The 21,073-nt window shown below is 47.1% G+C and overlaps 1 protein-coding gene across 5 annotated transcripts in view; it reads left to right on the plus strand.

The window, feature by feature from the left end:
- USP33 (ubiquitin specific peptidase 33) overlaps positions 1-21,073 on the plus strand; it is a 407,644-nt gene that overhangs the window by 144,966 nt on the left and 241,605 nt on the right. For all 5 annotated transcript variants that reach the window (XM_085602029.1, XM_085602031.1, XM_085602030.1 and 2 more), the window contains one exon: positions 11,535-11,604. In XM_085602029.1, coding sequence (XP_085458155.1) covers positions 11,535-11,604 — 70 coding nt within the window. The remainder of the gene's footprint in view (positions 1-11,534; positions 11,605-21,073) is intronic.

Here is a 21,073-nt window from a genome sequence, read left to right on the forward strand (position 1 = left end):
GCTACCGGCACCGACACAATCGGCTCCGACCCCAAAGGTCAAACTGCCTGCTGCGTCGCACCCCGCTTCGACAGCACCACCAAAGGCACACTCATCAAAGACGTCGACGGCCATTGCCGCCCCTCGACTCGATGACTCGCCGGCACCGAAGAAGTCCACACCCGCCTCTACAGAAACAACCGGCACAAAGGACTCGATGGCACTCCAGGTGCGGACCGTGGCTGCGCAACGCACCAAACACAAAGCAGTCCTCCAGGACACGTCAGGCTCCGAGCCGATAAAAGCTCCAACGGCCTCTTCGGCACCGACCAATATCACTTTTGGCCTGCCGCCATCCACGGCCCCAAAACTGTTCCAAATCAGAACACGGGTCACCCACACCACGTTCACGCCTGCTGAACGCTCTCCTGCGGAGTCGTCTCCGTCACATGTCATCGACGCCGACACCGGCAGGATGGTGCTCCACAAAAGGAGAATAACTTCAGAGTCAGCTTTGGACTCCTACCGGATCCCGCTTAAGAAAAAGCTGCCGGTGACTTCGGAACCAGTTCTTTCCGAACCTCTCCACTCCTTTTACCAGGATCCACAGTCCTTCTCTCCCACACACTCCGACACTGACGTTTTGGAGGACTACATGGGTGACCACGTCCCCTAACCCGGAGAGATGGACCCTGAAGGCCAACAGGACCCTGACCAAGCTTGGGATGACCCTGTAGACTTGGGTGCACCTATGGATACACAGGACCCGCAACTCTATGGAGCAAAAACATCTCCCACAGAGGACACTGCCGCATTCAACGCCCTAATTGAACGTGCTGCGGCCAATCATGGGGTGCAACTCCACTCTGACACCGTGGAGGACGACTTTCTCATGGATACTTTCGCATCCTCAGAAAGGAATATAAAAACTCTACCCATGTTAAAGGGTGTCCTCAAACCAGCAAAGGACATCTTCAAAGAACCCACCAGGGCAAGAGTAATAAACCCCAGAATCGACAAGAAATACAGGTCGGCGCCTGGGGACCCTACCTACATTAGAGGCCAGTTACCTCTAGATTCCATCGTAGTTGCCAATGCTCGCAAACGGGCACACTCGCAAACAACAGGTGATGCTCCTCCCCCGGACAAAGAGTCCAAGGGGCTAGAGACCTCCGGCAAACGGGTTGCGGCCCAGGCAGCTAATATATGGCGCATTGCCAATACTCAGGCGCTCCTCGCACGCTACGATCGAGCACACTACGACACACTAGAACAATTACTCCAACATCTCCCTGACCAATTCAAAGAAGGTGCAGAGATCCTCATCAGGGAGGGACAACTCCTCACAAACGCATCCATCAAGTGTGCACTGGATGCCGCAGATACAGCTGCCAGAGCCATAAACACTAGCGTCATGTTGCGACGACACGCCTGGTTGCGAATCTCCGGATTCAAACCTGAGGTACAAAATAACATCCTCAACCAGCCTGTCAACCCCGACTACTTATTCGGGCCGGAGGTTGACACCACCCTAGAGAAAATGAAAAAGGACACGGACACTGCAAAGTCCATGGGCGCTCTTCAAACGCAGTCCTTTCGGAGCGGCTCCTTTCGGAGCCCCGGAAATAGAGGAGCAGGTAGAGGACAGGGGTCACAGCAAACCTACAACAAAGGCAACACACAAAGCACCTACGATAAAAACACCCGGGGTGGTTATCGTGGCTCAAGCACAAAGGGCAGAGGACGCGGTTACGGCAACACCAGGTCCTCCCCCAAGAACAAACAGTGACGCCCTCTCCCTTCCTCCCGACCACATAACACCTGTCGGGGGAAGGCTACAAAGGTTCCTGTCCACGTGGAACTCCATCACCACGGACAGGTGGGTCAAAGACATTGTCAAATACGGTTACTGCCTAGAATTAACCTCAACTCCACCCACAATACCTCCAAAACACCGTCCTATGTCCTCAGAGCACTTAACGCTCTTACAGCAGGAGGTGCTAAGCATGCTACTAAAAGGCGCAATAGAGGTCGTACCCGTCCACGAGCAAGGTACAGGGGTGTACTCCCTGTACTTTTTAATACCAAAAAAGGACGGGTCACTCAGACCTATATTAGACCTGAGACCCCTGAACCGCTACATTCTCTCCGAGCATTTTCACATGCTCACTTTACAGCAAGTCCTCCCGCTGCTCAAACAGGGAGACTTCCTGGCCACACTGGACCTCAAGGATGCGTATTTCCACATACCCATTCACCCCTCACACAAAAAATACCTCAGGTTCACTGTTCAGGGGCAGCACTACCAATTCAAAGTCCTTCCCTTCGGCGTGACAACAGCACCCAGGGTTTTCACAAAGTGCCTAGCAACTGTGGCGGCACATCTACGGAGGCAGCACATACACGTCTACCCTTACCTGGACGACTGGCTCGTTCAAGCAAAGTCAGCCCAGCAATGTGCCAGCCACATGTCCCGCACCATTCACCTCCTTCACAGTCTGGGATTCTCACTAAATTACCCAAAATCCCACCTCCAGCCCGCACACGTACAACAGTACCTAGGTGCGACTATAGACACTCTGGCGGCCACAGCTCAGCCAAATTTAGTGAGGATCAACAGCATGCAAATGCTGATTTCCAAGTTCAAACCCCAACACTCCCTTCCTGCGCGAGTGTTCATGCAGTTGATAGGCATGATGGCCTCCTGCATTTTCATAGTCCCACACGCGAGACTACATATGCGCCCGCTTCAGGAGTGCTTAGCACGTCAGTGGAATCAGGCTCAAGGACAGCTGAAAGACCTAGTGTTGGTGAGCGGTCGGGCATACAACTCTCTGCATTGGTGGAATCCACAAAACCTTTGCAAGGGCCGACCGTTCCAAGAGCCTGTTCCACAAATAATACTGACAGCGGACGCGTCTCTCCAGGGATGGGGAGCTCATGTACTCCACTACACAGTGCAGGGACTATGGACAACACAACAAAAAAAGATGCACATCAACCTTCTGGAACTGATGGCAATCTTCCTGGCAATGAAGGCATTCAAAGTACACTTGTGCAACAAAGTCGTGTTGATCCGAACGGACAACATGACCGCCTTGTACTACATACAGAAGCAAGGAGGAACACACTCTCCACAGTTGTCTCATCTGGCTCAGAGCATGTGGAAGAGGGCCATTCAAAGGAACATGTTCCTCATGGCAGAACACCTCCCCGGCAAGGACAACCAGATGGCGGATCTGCTCAGCAGACACAGCCACCAGATGCACGAGTGGGAGTTACACCCATCAGTACTCCAACCGTACTTCCAGCAGTGGGGTCATCCAGAGATAGACCTATTCGCCACATGCGAAAACGCAAAATGCCAAAGCTTTGCCGCCAGGTTCCCACATCCGCAGTCGCAGGGCAATGCGATATGGATGAACTGGTCCGGCAGATTTGCGTACGCTTTTCCCCCAGCACCACTGATACCGCCGGTGGCACGCAAACTCAGACAACACTCACTGACACTCGTCCTGGTTGCTCCAACGTGGGCACGCCAGCCGTGGTACACCACCTTTCTCGAACTTTCCGTGGTGCCGCATCAAAGGCTGCGGATCAAACCCGCGCATTTGACGCAGAACCATGGAGAGATTCAGCACCCAGATCCGCAACAGCTGAACCTGGCGATCTGGCTCCTGAAGTCCTAGAGTTTGGCTACCTAAACCTGCCACCTGACTGTATGGACATCATTAAGGAGGCCAGGAGACCCACTACCAGAGCTTGCTATGCAGCCAAATGGAAAAGGTTCGTCATTTATTGTACTAATAATGACATTAACCCGCTAGACGCATCCATACAAAACATAATTTGTTACCTCTTACACCTATACCGATGCAATCTGGCGTACACCTCTATACGTGTCCATTTGACCGCAATATCAGCCTATCTGCAGACCAGGCAGCACCTCTCTCTATTCAGAGTGCCTGCCATCAAAGCATTCTTGGAAGGACTCAAACGAGTCATTCCACCAAGCCACCCACCAGCTCCAATGTGGAACCTCAACTTGGTCCTCACACGCCTGATGGGTCCACCCTTTGAACCTCTACACTCATGCGAGCTTCAATTTCTTACCTGGAAAGTAGCTTTCCTAGTAGCGATCACTTCTTTAAGAAGAGTTAGTGAACTCCAGGCACTAACCGTTCAAGAGCCATTTATACAGGGTCACGCCAACAGGGTCGTACTACGTACCAACCCCAAATTCATGCCCAAGGTGGTATCGCAGTTCCACATGAATCAAACTATTGAACTGCCTGTTTTCTTTCAAAACCCACAAACTGTCGCAGAAAGAGCACTCCATACACTAGATGTGAAGAGAGCCCTCATGTATTATATCGACAGGACTAAGATCTTTAGGAAGAAAAAACAACTTTTCGTTGCCTTTGCGCCACAACACAAAGGTAACGCTATCTCCAAAGCAGGTATAGCCAGATGGATCGTTAAATGTATTCAAATTTGCTATCAAAAGGCTAAACGCACATTAACGATTCCCCCACGAGCCCACTCAACACGTAAGTTAGGGGCCTCCATGGCTTTCCTAGGAAACATTCCCCTGCATGATATATGTAGAGCAGCCACCTGGTCCGCTACACATACATTTACCAAACACTATTGTGTAGATGTGCAATCAAAACAGCAGGCAGCTGTAGGACAGGCTGTTCTCAAAACTCTTTTTCAGACCGCTGCAGCTGGCACTGGTAGCCGCTGCTAATAGAGGGCACTGCTATGTATTCTATGCACAGATATGAATTCAGCAGCCCACATGCCTCGAACTGAATATGCTACTTACCAGTATGCATCTGTTCTTGGCATGTAGGGCTGCTGACATTCATATCGCCCTCCCTCCTCCCCGGCGCCTGTAGCAGCTGCAGCTCTCAGAATTACTGTAAGCATGGTCATCACTTTCTGTATCTACTCCATCACTGCCACAATGGCGAAAAACAATCTGAGGATGGAGAGGATGCCCATGCGCACTGTAGTCCAGGGGAGGAGTCACCTATCCCAGGATACTTCGAAGACTCTTCCAGGACAACAACGTGCAAACATCCGGACCCAACACTAGGCGGCGATCTATGCACAGATATGAATGTCAGCAGCCCTACATGCCAAGAACAGATGCATACTGGTAAGTAGCACATTCAATTGGTAGCGAGCAGGCCACGAGCGGGTAGGGATTCCTGAAAGTTAGTCAACCAGCGTGTTGCATACACGCAAGGAGAACGTGACTAGCAGTTTTTGTGAAAAACAGTCATAAATAGCGAAGACAGTACCTGTTTCAAACCGATGTAAATCAAAAACCATGCAGAATATAGTGAGGAATTACTGGCTCCGTAGCGGTGCGCTTTGCTTCGTAACCATGGAGATGAATCAACAAAATGGTGGCACGCACGTAGCGTAACGTGTGTGTCACATAGTGAGGGAATGGTTTGACATCGCAAATGCTGTGCGTGCGAGCTGGAACTGCCAGAAATGGGCAAAACTAAAAGAAATTGCTGAAATCAGACTCCAAAGTCGCAGAAAGTTGGAATAAGCTGGATAAAGCATCAGAGATTCGTGGGAGAAGCCTCTTCACCGGTCAGACGATTCCGGTCGTGGAGAAGAAGGCAGATCTGCGGGTTCAAAAGAATGGGGCAAGTTGGTGGCAAGCTTGGCCCCCGCAAGCTTCGCTCGTCTCCAGTGTTAAAAAGCGACACATTGGTAGGATTATGTAACTATATTCTCTTCTATTGAAGCGCCACCAACTCCAGCTGCTAGCCTGTCAGTTCTCCTGGTACAACTGTCTCACAAGAGACGCTACCATAGGGATATAACAGGCAAGAACACTTAGCTTCTTTGGATCATTACAACCGGTCACTTTTGCATATTTAAAGAGCTTCAATTCACATTTATAAGCCAAGGGATCTACACAAATAGACAATCCATGTGTTTCTGGGTTTAGCATAGAGTGGACAGAATAACAACAGATGCTTGTCACTTTCTTGGACAGTTTTATAGGAAAAGCAACTGTTGGATCACTGGGAGGGTCCTACCTAAATTGAAGAAAGAGGGACTGAGCGTGCACCAGGCGGATAAAATCTAGGAATTCCTCCGCCTTAGTTACAGATTTGTGAAATTTACTAGCATACCTCGTTAGGCTGCCCGCCCCGGTCCATCCTGGCTGTGTGCCGTTGCGTGGAGGGCGGAGCAGAGCGTGTCACTAGGGCATCACTGCCGGTCTAGCGGGCAGAGGCAAAGCCTCCCGCCTGATCCCCCTACAAGAGACCAAGGTGATTGCGGCCACGTAGAGACACTCTGCTGAGTGTGCGCGCTAAGAGTCCATGATTGTTGCGTTTTTTAAAACTTTTAAATTATAAGTGTACTGGTTTTATTTTGCTGAATTTGCACCACTCATTGTCTTAACAAAGAAATATACTAGCATACCGTGTTAGGCTGCCCGCCTCGGTTTATCCCGTCTGTGTGCCGTTGCGTGGATGGCAGAGCAGAGCGTGTCACTAGAGCATCACTTCCGGTATAGCGGGCAGAGGCGGAGCCTCCCACCTGATCCCCCTACAAAAAACCAATGTGTACACGACCGCGCAGCTGACGCGCTCAGCGTGCACGCCAAAGGCAAGCCCATCTGCGCCCGTCCGCGCCTGACCGGGACCAGGGGCCAGAAACCCTGGTTCTAAGGGGACACAAGATAAGATCAAGTACTCTAAGGAGGAACTACTTAGATTGCTAAAGCCCACAGACACAGCATGCATGCATAAAATAAATGTAGACAACATGGCACCAATATGCAGGCACTGCAATATAGCACTCATGTTCAAAACACAAAATATTTAGGACACTTTTAAGCTACAGTTAGCCTTACTAAATTGCAGGTCAATGGCCAGACACAAGCATGAGATACACAATCTATTAAGGGAAAGATCATTGGATGCTCTATTCCTGACCGAGACTTGGCTTAACGAGGACTCTTACCCCAGATGTACTAGACGCCATCCCGAACGAATATATGCTAGTAAGGCAAGATAGGGAAGGCCAAAGAGGTGGGGGAATTGCCATAATCTATAAAGCAGACATGAAGTGCGAAATCAAGCAAGCAGGCCTAGACAACGGTGAGGCATTCTTATTCACCCTATCCATGGCAGAAGATAACACCATAGCTGGCTTTTTAATCTACGACCCACCCGGCCAAATAACGCAGTTTATGGCGAGCCTCGAAGATAAGGTAGTACACCCAGCCCTGAGATACAAAAAATGTCTGGTGCTAGGGGACCTAAACATACATTTCGATGACACCCATAACCAAGAAATAAGGTCAATATGTAAGGATATACAAACACTGAATCTAACACAAAAAGTGGAGTCACAAACCCGTCAAGGGGGCCACATCTTAGACCCTATTTTCTCAAATTTTACTGAGATAGAAGTAGGAGCACCATGGCCAGTTCCGTGATCGGATCACTACCTAGTCCCCTTCACAGTGCCATCTTATAGAAGGAAGACACAACACCCAATGAAGGAAATCACTACTAGAAAGTAGAAAAACTTCAATTCCACATCCTTCACTTGCTCTCAGGCAGAAGAATCTCACGCTGGATAAAGATATATAAATCTAGCCAATAATCAGGTGGAGATGTGGATTACTGATGCACTAGATAAGATAGCACCTTGGAGCACTAGAATCCCTAAGAGACAAAAAGTAACAGCACCATGGTTCAATGATGAATTAATGAAGGCCAAAAAAAGGTGTAAAAAATTAGAACGAGTCTGGAGGAACGACTATTGTAATAGATCCAAAGAAGAATATAAAAAGGAACTAAAAGACTATCATTCATTAATCAAGAAAATCCGATGCGAATTTTACACGGATAAAATAGAAAGAGCCAGCAACTCCCATAAAGAAATGTTCACAATTCTGAAGTCTCTCAAAAATCATGAAGAGAATAAGGACATACCAACCTCCAAAGAGAGCTGTAATAAGGTGGCAGAAATTTTTGCTAATAAAGTAACAAAAATATACAAGACCTACCGACTTTGTCGGTATAAGTCATAGGAACTTTACAGGAGCAACTCTGGATGAATTTAAAATACAGGAAATAGAGGAACTCAAAGCCACAGCGAAAGAAATAAAATCTGGTTCCCTTTTAGATCCTGCACGACCAGAGAGAGTAATGGAGGGGGCGGACACGATCCTGCCGTACATCGCGGAACTCATCCTCTGCTCCTTCCAGACGGGAGTGGTCCCAACCAAATGGAAACAGGCCATCGTCAGACCACTCAGGAAAAAACCATCGTTAAAATATACAGTATTAGAAAACCTACGTCCGATCTCATTACTACTGTTCGTGGCTAAGATCGCAGAAAAAATTACAAACAAACAGCTGGTTGGCCATATCAATACTACTGACTTACTACATCCATCCCAGTCAGGTTTTAGAATGGCGCACTCCACAGAGTCAGCACTACTGATGGCCACAGAGACGCTGAGAAAATGTGTTGACGAAGGGCAAACGGCCGCACTGATGGGGCCAGGAAAACCCTGAGGAAAGTCATAGATTTGTTACCATCTAATGCCAGAAAAATCATAGTACACACAGTAATTACTTCCCAATTGGACTATGGAAACGTATTATACCTCGGCGCTTCCAAAAAAGGCCTATCCAAATTGCTGAGGGTACAAAATGCGGCGGCATGTTTGGTTCTCAGCCTTCCAAGGAGAGCCAACACGAAGTAATCCCTGACAGCCTTACACTGGTTGCCAGTGGGAAAGAGAGTTGTGTTTAAGGCAATGTGCCACTGTCACCGCATCCCATCAAATTTAGGCCCTAGATACCTTCAACCACTACTGACTAAATACACCCCAGGACGCAGTCTAAGATCCATGGGGATGGCATTGGTGACAGTTCCAAGAATGTTCAGAGCACTAATGGGGCTTGCTCTTTCAGGTACCTAGCAGCAAAATTCTGGAATACTTTGCCAATCACCATTAGAACTGAACCAAGCGAAAGTATCTTCCGCAGACAGCTGAAGACATGGCTGTTCACAAAAGCTGAATAAAATACAGTTTGACTGGTCTTACTGGGGGCAGAAGCAGACTCACTAGCTATGTCTCAGCGCGGGGACACACAGGGTGGTGTAACCATGCACTCTTATCTTCCGCAGACAGCTGAAGACATGGCTGTTCACAAAAGCTGAATAAAATGCAGTTCGACTGGTCTTACTGGGGGCAGCAGCAGACTCACTAGCTATGTCTCTGGTAATCTGTTTGTCCTAGGAACTGGTGTCATCCAGCCCGATGCCCAGACAATCAAACTGCCGGTCCCTCTCCAGTATTTCAGAGCCCACCTTGATGACCCCTCTTGCTTTGCCTCTCTTGGTAAAAATCACATATTTGGTCTTGGATGTTTTAATTTCAAGACCAAAATCTTAGTAGAATTGGTTGAAACTATCAACCAATTTTTTAAGGCCCTCCTTAGTTTTGGACAGCAACAATGTGGTGTCTGCAAAAAAGAGTGCTGCTATTCCGCCCCCGCCACCCTCCAGGGTTGGGGAGTCATTGGCACAGTTACATAGGTAGGCGATGCAGTTGTTAATATATAGGAGGAATCAGGTTTGGGCAAGGACACACCCCTAATGCAGGCCTTTTTCTATGGGGAAGGCCTTGCTTGGTTAGTTCTCCCTTCAATCAGCATCTTACTTGTGCATAATTCACCTCATGGAGCAGCTGGATTAAATGCAGGAGATCAAGGGTTAAGCGGGGGTGTCCTTCCCATCCAAGCTTCTGCCAAAGCCTCCTTCTAGGCAGTAAGTTTAACGTGGCGCGGAGGTTGATAAATGCCACATAGAGGTCACCCTTTGACAGATCCACTGTCTTCCACTTTACCAGGAGAAAGCGTAAGGCCTGGTCAACAACACTGGTTTTATACCTGAAACCTGCTTGTAATCCTGAAAGAATGTGTTTTTCCTCGAATCAATCCCACAACTGCCCTAGCACCTGCTTTCAGAGCATTTTTTGCAGGTTGTCAATCAAGCTGATAGGGCGGTAGTCGGAGGGCAAACTGGGATTCCCTTTCTTAATGATGGGCACAATCTGCACCCCCATCCTCGATTGGGGGGAATCACCCCCTCCTTCATGATGGCAAAGGAAACCACATTATTATAGGGGACCCACACCCCAGGGTCGAATTTTAAAACATCAGCAGGGATTTTGTCAAGACACAGAATTTTCCTTGGCTTGAATGCAACCACAGCTCGCTCAGTTTCCTCCATGGTGAAAACTCCTGGAGGGATGGATTGTGGCTTGGCGTCGTCGTAGCCCCTGCAAGCAGGGCCAAGCTAGGGGACGAGGGTTGGGGAGTACACCCATCCAAAGTGGGCAACCCAATCACAGGTTAGAATGGATGTTTCTGCGTGACTACCTGTCCTCCCATGGCTTTAACTGGTCAGTGCCCAGAATTACCCTTTAGTCATTAGCCATAGCCGCGTCCATTAGGTTGGACCAGATGCCATCTTCCCAAGCTCCTTTAGTTTCTCTTTAAGCAGCCCAATATTGGGCCCTTTTCTCCTTATAACCTGCATGCCCCCCTCTTTAATAGATTGAAGCAGGATGGCCTTGGCCTTTTTGCACTGGCCTTTGAACCAACCCTTAGTCTGCGCTGTGGCGCCCCCTTGACTCCTTGCTGAGGAGATTTCACAGCTTGGCAAATACCATGTTGTGCTCTGCTAATAGCACCACACTGTCCTCCGAATTGGCTTAGATGTTGTCCTTGTGGTGGCCAAAATTGCGTATAAAGCCCTGATCCCCTCGAGTCAACACCAGATCAATTGTGCTTGTTAGTGCTTGACTTTTAAGTTTTCGTGTACTTGTAGTACTCATATTTGAGTGACTTTTTCTGTTGGTCACTTCTAGACATATGGAGTTTGGGAAGAGGCACTTTAACTTTTGCATGTTGTACTTTAGAGCTGGTACGGGTCACTAGTGAAGACAAATAGTGGAATATTTAAACCAACAGATGTGCATAGGGTAGCCTTTCGATTTAGCATTGCAGGCAGGGACTCTATTCCCTATAAAAGAGTAACATCAGACACTTGTCTGGTGTTTGACTTTGGATCCGATGGTTGATAGGTGGCTGGTTCAATGAATAGAAAGCTGCATGCACCTCAGAGGTTGGGCATTATTAGTTACGGATAAGTCAAAGGCTCCTCTCAAAGTATTTATTTCTGTGTGCCTCTGCTGTCCATAAAAACGTAATAACTATACCAAATGTCATTTTTGGCTTATTCAGGTCATGGTAGTTTCTAGTAAAGTAGCCTGATGTGTGTTGCACAATTTCTGCTTGGATGTATTCCAAATCTTTTTCCCTTTTGGCATATGTATATATTTGTACCGCATGCCTTCTTTGGCTGTAGTTGAAATTTTCTTCACATATGTGGTTTGTAAATTTCATTAATTATGTATATCTATGTCGATTTATATTCTGTGGGGTAGTTGTTGAGAAGGTTTTATTCAGTTCCCTCATTCCTTGCAGGTCTTACAGGACTTAAAAACATTGGAAACACTTGTTACATGAATGCTGCTTTACAAGCTCTGTCTAATTGGTAAGTAAAGCATGGTTCTCTGTGATTTTATCAGCTGTGGCCAGCATATTTACAGTGCAAGCTAATTGGAACAGCAAACATCTGCTTTTTTGGGAACTTATTATGAAAATACCATGCCATACACTGCAAATATAATATATTAATTTAAAAATGAAAAGTGTAGCCCCCATTCAGTGCCTTTTGATGTTCTCCGTTATGGGCACTAAAAATAATCCATGTGTTTGTTTTATAAGAGCATTGTATGAGGGATACAATTACCTAATTCTCTCTCGATACACAGCCCCACCAAAGTTCAACCTTGGGATAATTAATTCTGGATTAGCATACAAAGGCCACCATTGTATAATTTTCGCTGACGTTGTAGTATTGCTGCACCTTAGTTGATTTTATGTAACTAGAGTACCTTACTACATTGGCTTGGGTAAGGACAGATCTCACCTGAAAATGTGTGACCTGATGAGAGTCTCTTTAAGGAGGAACATATCTGAATTAATGTTTGGCTAAGGCATGAACGTTTTGTGAAACAGTATATTTGAATAGATATGCTATAAGCTTGGAACACACTGTAGATGTTTCTTGCACTTGGTCAGTGAACGGGTGGCATCTTTCCATTCAAAATTTAACATTCAAAGTAGTACGTTTTCTCCATTAATTAATACTCTTTAACACTGAATAATTTTGCCTGTGTTTTATCCTAGAACTCATTTTTTTCACAGAGAGCCTCTCGTCAGTTTTTAAAATGATTTCTCTTGTACAAGCACTATATTCTTTCTATCATTTATCTTTTTTTTTTTAATTCAAATATATTATTTTGGTGGATATTTGTATTCCTCACCTTTAGAATATTGCCAAGTGCCATACTGAATCACTTTATTTCACGCCGAAAGGAAATGACCAAACAGACTCCCATATAAGCATCCGCGTTGTGCGCTGAAGTCAGTTCTTTTCTTTCCGCCCCCTTGAAAGCATATGGTGAGCTCCGCTCCTAATTTTGTTAGTTTTCTGTCAAATACAATTTTTGTCTAAGACTGTGTGCCATGAAAGATATCTCCCCTGAAAATTACAGGATTCAAGTCATGCAGTGATTGCAACAAATTGATGGTGGTCATGGACCCGCACAGTAGGTCCCTATTGTGCTTGGGTAACGGCCATGATTCTAAGTTTTGCAGTAAGTGTGCCCACATGAACTCGAAGGTAATCAGTGAGGGGGAGGTAAAGCTTAGGGTACCAAGCTTAAGAAACAGTTTAGTTCAAAACAGAGGTCCTGCTCACGGCCTCGGGGCCATTTTTGGTCACCATTACAAAGCTGTTCCCGCTAGATGTTTTCTGGTAAGTTGAAGTCAAAATATGCACTATTAGTGCAAGAAAGCCATGCAGAAATCATCCCCTCCCCACCACTTGGGAGCTGGCGAGAAGTTGTAAGGGTGTTACTCAAAAGGTCTGTAATCTCCTGACGCCAAGGAACACCTACGCTTGGTCCCGGTATTGCCTGAATTTTTTGAGCTGTTGTTGATCCTCCAGTAGATAGCCCCCTTCAAGGAGGCCAGACTGCAAGTTTTCAAGACACTTCCTGCTCACCCTGGAGCATCTTCAGGCCCCAAGAAAACACATGGGCCTGTACCAAAGCCGATTTTCACCTCCACTCCAGATCCTGGTGTGCCAGCATCTGTGGTAACCCAGAAGTTGGTTTCTGACACAGAGCCAATGCTGCTAGAGCTATATTGTTCTATGAGTTTAATAAGGTGCAACTTGTGAATATGCAGACCTTACTTCGACTCCGATCACAGCATGCTGTCAAGAGCATACTCAATATTCCTCACGACACTGATGAGGACGAGGAGGCCACCAATCTGCTTTCTCCTCATTACTCTGTTGTAGGGCTATATTTAGGCTAGATGACTCATTATAAGCATAGATGGCTTCCCCACCTGGTTCACCAATGGAAAAAAGTACTTCTTTGGTTTTAATAGTGCGAAGAGCAGCAGAAGTGCTTGATTTGTAGTTGCCTAAGCTGGAAACCAAAGATAATATATTGACTGAAATTCTTCAACCAGACACAACTTCATCTGCGACACTATGACCATTTAACATGGCCTTTGCGGACACTCTAAGTGCCACTCTGTCTAAGCCATATTCAAACCTTCCTGACAGCTGACCTGTGGCTAGGCGGTACAGACTAGCCGCTGGTTGACAGAATTTTTTGACAAAACACCGGAAGCCTGAAAGCATTCTGGTGTAGATGTCAATAAGTAAAGTCGATTCAAATGTTTTTCCTGCAAACTTCCCTCATACTGAGTCAGCATGTATGTATGCCTTTGGCTTTGCCATCAGCTAGACAGATTTTATACTGTTTAAATATAGTGGGCCTTTTAAGCAGGTAAACCCATGCCATATGGGACATGGCCAGGGAGATCTTGCCGCCGTTCCAGAGAACTTTGGAAACCCACTGGACTAGAGGATGAAAGATGGGCAGAATGCAGCAGAGTATGTGTTGCATTCAGGCTGAACACCACCAACTTCATAGGCTGTCCATTTGACACCAGTGTAGTTCTTAGAAGGCACTCCTGGATTTTCAGGGAATGCCCAAGTGTCCCTTATGAACATGCCCTTTTATGCATCTAGGCTGTTCAGAGAGAAGGCCTACTTGCTGCTTGAGCAATTCAGAGATATTCGCACCACAGCCTTGAGGTTGTTGTCAACAGCCAGGCAATTTCTCCAGCAGTACAGAAAGTGTAAGGGCTAGTCCTGGGGCCTAGCTTACCGGGAGCGCCAACTTTCTCAACTGATACAGGAGCAGCTGCAGCTCATTCAGAGGGTGTGGTGGTAGCCAAGGCTATTCACACCAGCAATGACAGCTGTCCTTCCATCTCCACCCCGACCCTGCAACAGCCCAGAAGAAGCATTTATTTGCCCTCCCATGACAAGCAGGTTGGGAACAGGATACGAAATTTCCATATCAACTGGAAGCACATCATGTCAGACCAATGGGTCTAAAAATTGTTCAAAGGAGCTACACCCTGCCTTTTATTTGGTCCCCATCTCCTATTTTCCCCACACCAGAGTGATTTTCGGCAGAGCATACCGCAGTCTTGCTGCTAGACGTTTGAACAATAGCTGAGCTTTTGGTTTCCTTGGGCTTTAATATTAATGAACCAAAGTCCCACCTGAGCCCTAAGCAGAGTACATGGTAGTGTTGAAGGCCTTACCACTGTTGCAGCGAGTTTGGAACATTCAGGATATGGTCCTTATGTTTCCGCCTCGGTGACATTGGTTCTTAGTGTTGGAAACTGGGCTTTTGTTGCAGTTGTCCCCACCCATTCTTCATCCCCTTTTTAGCTCCTAGATGCTGATTTTCTACTCTGACAGTTCGCCGAGGCCTGCTAACCAGACCTCCGTGCCAGTGCTCCTTCTCCAGAACAACATGATGTCTAATTGTGCTACAATTGGCTAAGGACTTTAGCACCACTGTAAGTCCCTATTACATGGTACCCCAGATAAACTGGCCATGGTACTAAAGAGGGTCCCTAAGGACTGCAGCACTAAGGGCCCCACATACAAATTCCACACAGACTACCATTGAAGGCTGCTTGGGATGGTGCAAACCATGATTGAATACATGACATGACACACGCATGTGTGCCATGCCGAAGTCACTGCATCTAATATATTTGTCACCCCTACAGCAGGCCGTTGAGCCCTTAGGCGCAGGGTGCATTACATTTTATGTGAGGATATATTTGCATGATCAGATATGCCCCTAATATGTCTAGTTCTATTACTAGATATTGCAAGTGAGCAGTGAGGCCATTTTAAGGTATGTGCTGGGCCACTGGTCAAAATGAGTTCCCCAGCTACATAATGTTTTCACTGAAGCATATGGTGTTTGGGTTTATTAATACGAGGTGTTTACCACACTAATTCCAGTGATGGTTTTATTAACACATGCACCCAGCAGGTGCCTTGAAGGTACCTCCTGAACACAAGCAGTCCTCTAGTGTGCTTACTGACTGGTCCGGTCCAGCCTGCCACCACAGACTTTTTCTGACCCCCTAGGAGGTGAGAGCCCGCTTCTAGAGGACAGAAACCGGTTTTTACACCTCTTCCAAGCAGGAGGTCTGGTGATCTGCATATCAAGGCAGGAGGCTTCAAGGTTCTCTACCTCCTTTGATATGCAACCAAGGCTTCCCCAGACATTGGAGAAACCACCCCCTGACATGGGCCCATTAACTATGCAGGAGGTGTGTTGCACCGCCAGGCTGCACACAACTTTAGGGTGAAGAGCCTGAAGTGAACACAAAGTTAGGAATTCCACCATCTTGTGTGTGGTGGAATTTGGAATTCTAGGATTGGGTGATGCCCAGTCCCCAAAGGAAGTAGTAATCTAGGGGGTGTAGTGACCCCAGGGGTAAATAGCCCATTGGCTACTACCCCTCACTCCCTTTTAATGCCCCCAAATTGAGTATTTAGGGGACCCTCTGGTGCCTGTAGTTCAGATTTCGACACAAAGGAGGAGTGGACAAAGAAGACTGCTGACCCAAGAACCGAGGAGCACAACTGACTTGGCTTCAACCCTGCCTGCCTGTTGCACTGTACCCTCATGGAGCAACTGACTCGTCCTGTAGACTCCAAGAAACTCGGAGGGCTACCAGTACTTTGCCAATGACCAAAGAAACTCCTTAGAGTAGAGGAGCTACTCCCCTGCAGCTGCAGGCACCAAAGAATCGAGGTTCGATTTACCATCCTGCCGCCTACCGATGCTGCAGACGCCCAAGAAGAAATAACTGTGCTCCTACAGGTCAGAACTGCCCTCCTTCCAAATGGGGGGATGCCAGAACCGACCGGAGCCGCACATTACAAATCCATGGGGTTCCAGACTCCTTGCAACAACCAAGGCTTGGTGTGTACAGACCAGACACCAACACTGAGGAAGACCAACCTGCACACAGAGGGACTTCAGGGACAGTGAATCCCACAACTTGAGTTGTCCAGCTGTCCTGTTTACGCCCTTCTATAGAAACCAAGCGAAAGAATGAGTCCCTGACCGCTGCCAACTAACATCACAAAGCACCTCTGCACACGTGCCCCACAGTCCAAGTCCGGAGAAGACTAAGGTGCCCATGGGGTCCTAAAACCCCTAAAAGCCAGCCCATACTTTGGTCTAGCCAGACTGGACTTCCAGTTACCGTCTGCAGCCTCTTTCTGCAGGCCCCTTCCAACCACAAGCGACTCCAGCACCAAACCCGACGCCAAAGTACGCCACTGCAACTGAGCCCTACAGCCCTAGGGAATGTCGACCATCGGTGTCCTTATGTTCTCGAGCATCTCAAGGGCTGAGCCCCCCTGTTTGTTTGCCAGGACTGTCCTCCCTCAGTCTCAATTTGTAGCCTCTCTCTGACCGGACCGTTCCCCATTGAAGTGAATGGCACACCTGACGCCGTAACACACCTCTGCACCCGGATGCCCCAGAGTCTCTCGAAGTGACCTGTTGGTGTGTCCTTGGACCTTGCTCCATACTCACCTTAAGTGCAGAAGACTAGTTCCGTAAGTCGCTGTTAAGTGCCCAAATGTAGTACATGTTATTCTCCGATAGTGCAGTTTTTGGGTGCGGCAATGCTATCCTTTACTCAACTTTTGAAAACTAAAAATTCATTACCCGAAAAGTACTTACCTGAGTCCGATGATGTTGGTATCTAAATTCATATAAATATAAGTGCTGTTTTTATAAATTGGTGTCTGATTTCTTTATTAAGTGTGTGTTTCACTTACTGACTTTGTGTGTGCAAGAAATGCTTAGCACTACCCTCTGATATGCCAAACTGCTTGTCCGCCCCACAAAAAAGAGCCTTTGGGGTTTCATGTGTGCCTCAGTGAAGCAGTTGGGTTTAGGTTGGACTGTTTACGCAGTGTACCTTATTTTGGTCCTCTATATAAAGAGCCAACTTCCTACATTTAGGCTTCTTTAGTTCCTGGACTCGTGCATCTTTCCAGTATAACACTTGCGGATTGCAAGTGTTATACTGGAAAGATGCACTGGAAGCTGAGGTTTCAGTGGACTTGGGACCGGGGTTGCCTCTCTGAAGCTGTCCAGATCTCACAAGAGATGATTCGGGCTGCTTGTGGTGCACACGAGAGGCAGTATGATTTCCGGTAGGCCACACTTCCTCTCCCCCCCAAACTTCATGAAACTCGCTGCTAGTGTGGGTATGGTCAACTGGGAGAGGTGGAGATCAGAATCATCTGGTCTTTAGCGGCGAGCCAGCTTTACACCAAAATGTTGAAGGTTTGGCTGATCAGTTTGGCCCTGAAAGCCTTCCCCCCCCCCCACTAAGGGTAGGCTGGGGCAGGTTCTGAGGAACAACACAACTACCATGTGATACTGCAATAAGCGGTGAGGTGGCCTGCACCCTGTGCCAGGAGCTCTACATCTCTGGAGGTACCTGGACCAGCACCGAGGTCCATGGACACCAGGGCAGAGAAGCTGAGCAGACATCAGCGGGCCAACGAGTGGCGTTTCCTTCCTAAGGTGGCACAAGGCTTCTTCGGAAGAACAAATAGGAGAGCTAGGACGGTGAATGGGCAGTCCTTGTCCCTTAGTAAGTATAGAGAAACAACTTGGACGGAACACTCTAAATGGCTATCCAACACTGCAGTGTCTGACACCACAAGGGTTTGTTAAAAGAACCCTCACACACCAACCTAAATGGTGTCATGCTTCATCATCGGGTTCCCAGCTGAGTAGCCGAATGCTACTCAGCTGTGCTGCGACACCTGGTTACAGTGGAGCTGGGTTTTTGTTTTTTGTGAATGTGATGAAGTGGTGTAATATAAAAATACCTCCGAGATTCTAACTGATAATTGCTTTATTCCCAGTGGCCCAGGGTATATTTAAAAACAATGAGTGGATAATGTTTTAAGACTAATGATTGCATCTTAATTATCTCTGGTCAACATGTTCCAGCCCTTTGCGAGAATTGATAGGGCTTTCTTCAGGACCTCTCTCACTAAAGATAAAAGGTGAAAGTGAAAAAAGTGAGTGGTAAAAAGTTTAAACCACGTGTATACGCGTTTTAGGCACACATGCTAAGGTGTGCTGTATACGCTTCATGGACTAACCGGAATTAGGTTCCACTAATGTGCATGTATGTTATGTATGCAAAATCATTACTGATCTGGTCCCGGGAGGGGTGAGCCCCTATTGTCACACATTTGTCGAAGGCACTGTGGTTCAGTCGAAGAGCCAGGTCTTGAGGTCGTTAATGAATTGAGGTATGGACGGTGGTTGCCGGAGGTGGAGAGGCAGGATGTTTCCTGGTCGTTGCTGCGAGGTAGGAGGAGGATCTTCTTGCCACCAGTCACCAGTTGTGATGTATTTTCTGAAGGGCGTAATGCATGTGTTACCTCCGAAACCATTCATCATGCCTCACTGGGACCTAAATCTAGTCCTGACGTTTATGTGCACAGCAGCCTATGCTTCGTTGCTCTCTCTGTTTTTTTACAGTCACAGAAATCTTTTTTTATTTCTGTCACTTTTGCATGCCGAGTGAATGAGCTACAGGTGCTCTCCATGCAACCTCCTTCCAACACTTTATTCCCAGGCAAATTGATGCTGCAGACTCGGGCTGCCTTTCTACCAAAAGTGGTATCATCCTTCCATGTCAGTAATGTTCACTGCGTCATATCCCTCGAAAGAGGAGGTGAGGCTCCATGGGCTGTACCCGAAGAGAACTTTGAGTCTTTACATTGTTTGTACAAGAGACCACCGTGTAGATGATAACTTCTTTATGGGACTCACTGGGACCAAGAAAGGCACAGCTGTGAAAAAAAGGTTGAGTGTCTTCTGGATTAAGATCTGGGGTGTGCTGGTTCTGGGTATCTGTCAGGGCGAGACTTGGGCGTTAGTGCATACGTTTATGAAACACTACTGGCTTGAAAATCAGGTCCTGTAGGATGGCCCTTTTGACGGCTATGTCCTATTAGTTGTCCGATCCCAACACCCTCCATCCACCTTTGGCAGTTACTGTTGTAATATTTATTCTAAAGGTGAAGAATCTGCAGCTAGAAGTACCCATCAGTAGAAGAAACAACTTGCCTCTGGTAACTCTGTTTCTAGTAGGTACTCTATTTAAACACAGGTTCTTCGTTGCTCTCCCACTTTCCATTCTTTGACTCCAGTATGTCATAATAACCTTATTTACTGTGTATTGTTTACTTTAAATGCCAATAAACAAAAAAAAAGTCATAATATCGTCCCAAGGTAGATTTTAGCGCACAGTCACCTGCAATTTGTAAGAAGTCCTTTGCATGTGAGGAGGCAAAAGGAGAAAGATAACTAAACTGTTCTCCGTGCACAGGGGTTGCACTTCTATGCAGCTTTCTTCATTTGCTCCCTGAGGAGATGTGTAGTCACTGCGTAGCCTTATGGCATCACATGCTAGTATGCGGTGAGCATTGCTGAAACAAATATGTGAATCTAGTCAGGCACTTGAGAAAAGTCTAACGGTGAGAAATCTGACATTAGATTGCCTTTACACCAGAAAGACCATTCAGTCTAATGAAGATTTCGATTGTAAAAATCAAAAGAACACTCTTAGCCCCCAAACCCTCTCTCACACCACTCCAATGCCCCCAAAATTACCCAGCTTATTTGAAATGTTTATGATAGCTAAAGACCTACAGGCAGTGTCTATCAATGTCTGTTATTTTCAGATTAGTACCGAATCAGCGATGTTGGAGGTTGTTGACTCCATTCAACTTGGTCTGAAAGTGGGTGACAGGGTGCTGCTGGTCCCGTTAGATCTATTGGCTGCTTTTAATACGAACTCTCGCCATATTTTCCTGGACCGTCTCTATTCGATAGGTATTGGGGGGCTGGCCTGGAAATGGCTGGCATCCTTCCTCTAGGGGACGGGACCAGAGGATCTGAAAGAGATGAGTTAGTGATAGATTCCTTACCTTAGAATATTCCCCAGACATCAGTCTGGATCCGGAAAGTTTTCTGCTTAGCAGTACCTCTGCGCGCCAGTAGGTGGCGCTGTGCGGCTCCGCTCCCGTCACCGGCGTCGTGTGCACCGGGATGACGTCACGGAGGTTACTTAGGCGCCACCCATGCACGCTGACATCAGTTCTGTACACAACTTTCCGCACCGAAACGCAGAGTCATGCGAGAAACTGACCTTTGGTGCATAAAGTTTGGGCCCTAAAAGGGGATGACCTTAGCCCTAGTAACCAGTTCGCAGAACGGGGTGGATGGGTGGGGCGGTAAGGAATCTATCACTAACTAATGTCTCTTACAGATATATCGTTACACAAGTAGTAACTTGTGCATCTGAAAGAGACACGTTAGTGATAGATTCCTTACCTTAGAATAGATACCCCAGCAATACCACATAGCAGCATTTTTTCATAATAAAGTGACAGATATAGGATCAATTCCCAAGGAACAGTGAACTTGATTCAGATAAACTAATCG

The sequence above is a fragment of the Triturus cristatus genome, chromosome 4_2 (genome assembly GCF_964204655.1).
Source record: "Triturus cristatus chromosome 4_2, aTriCri1.1, whole genome shotgun sequence".
Lineage (NCBI taxonomy): Eukaryota > Metazoa > Chordata > Amphibia > Caudata > Salamandridae > Triturus > Triturus cristatus.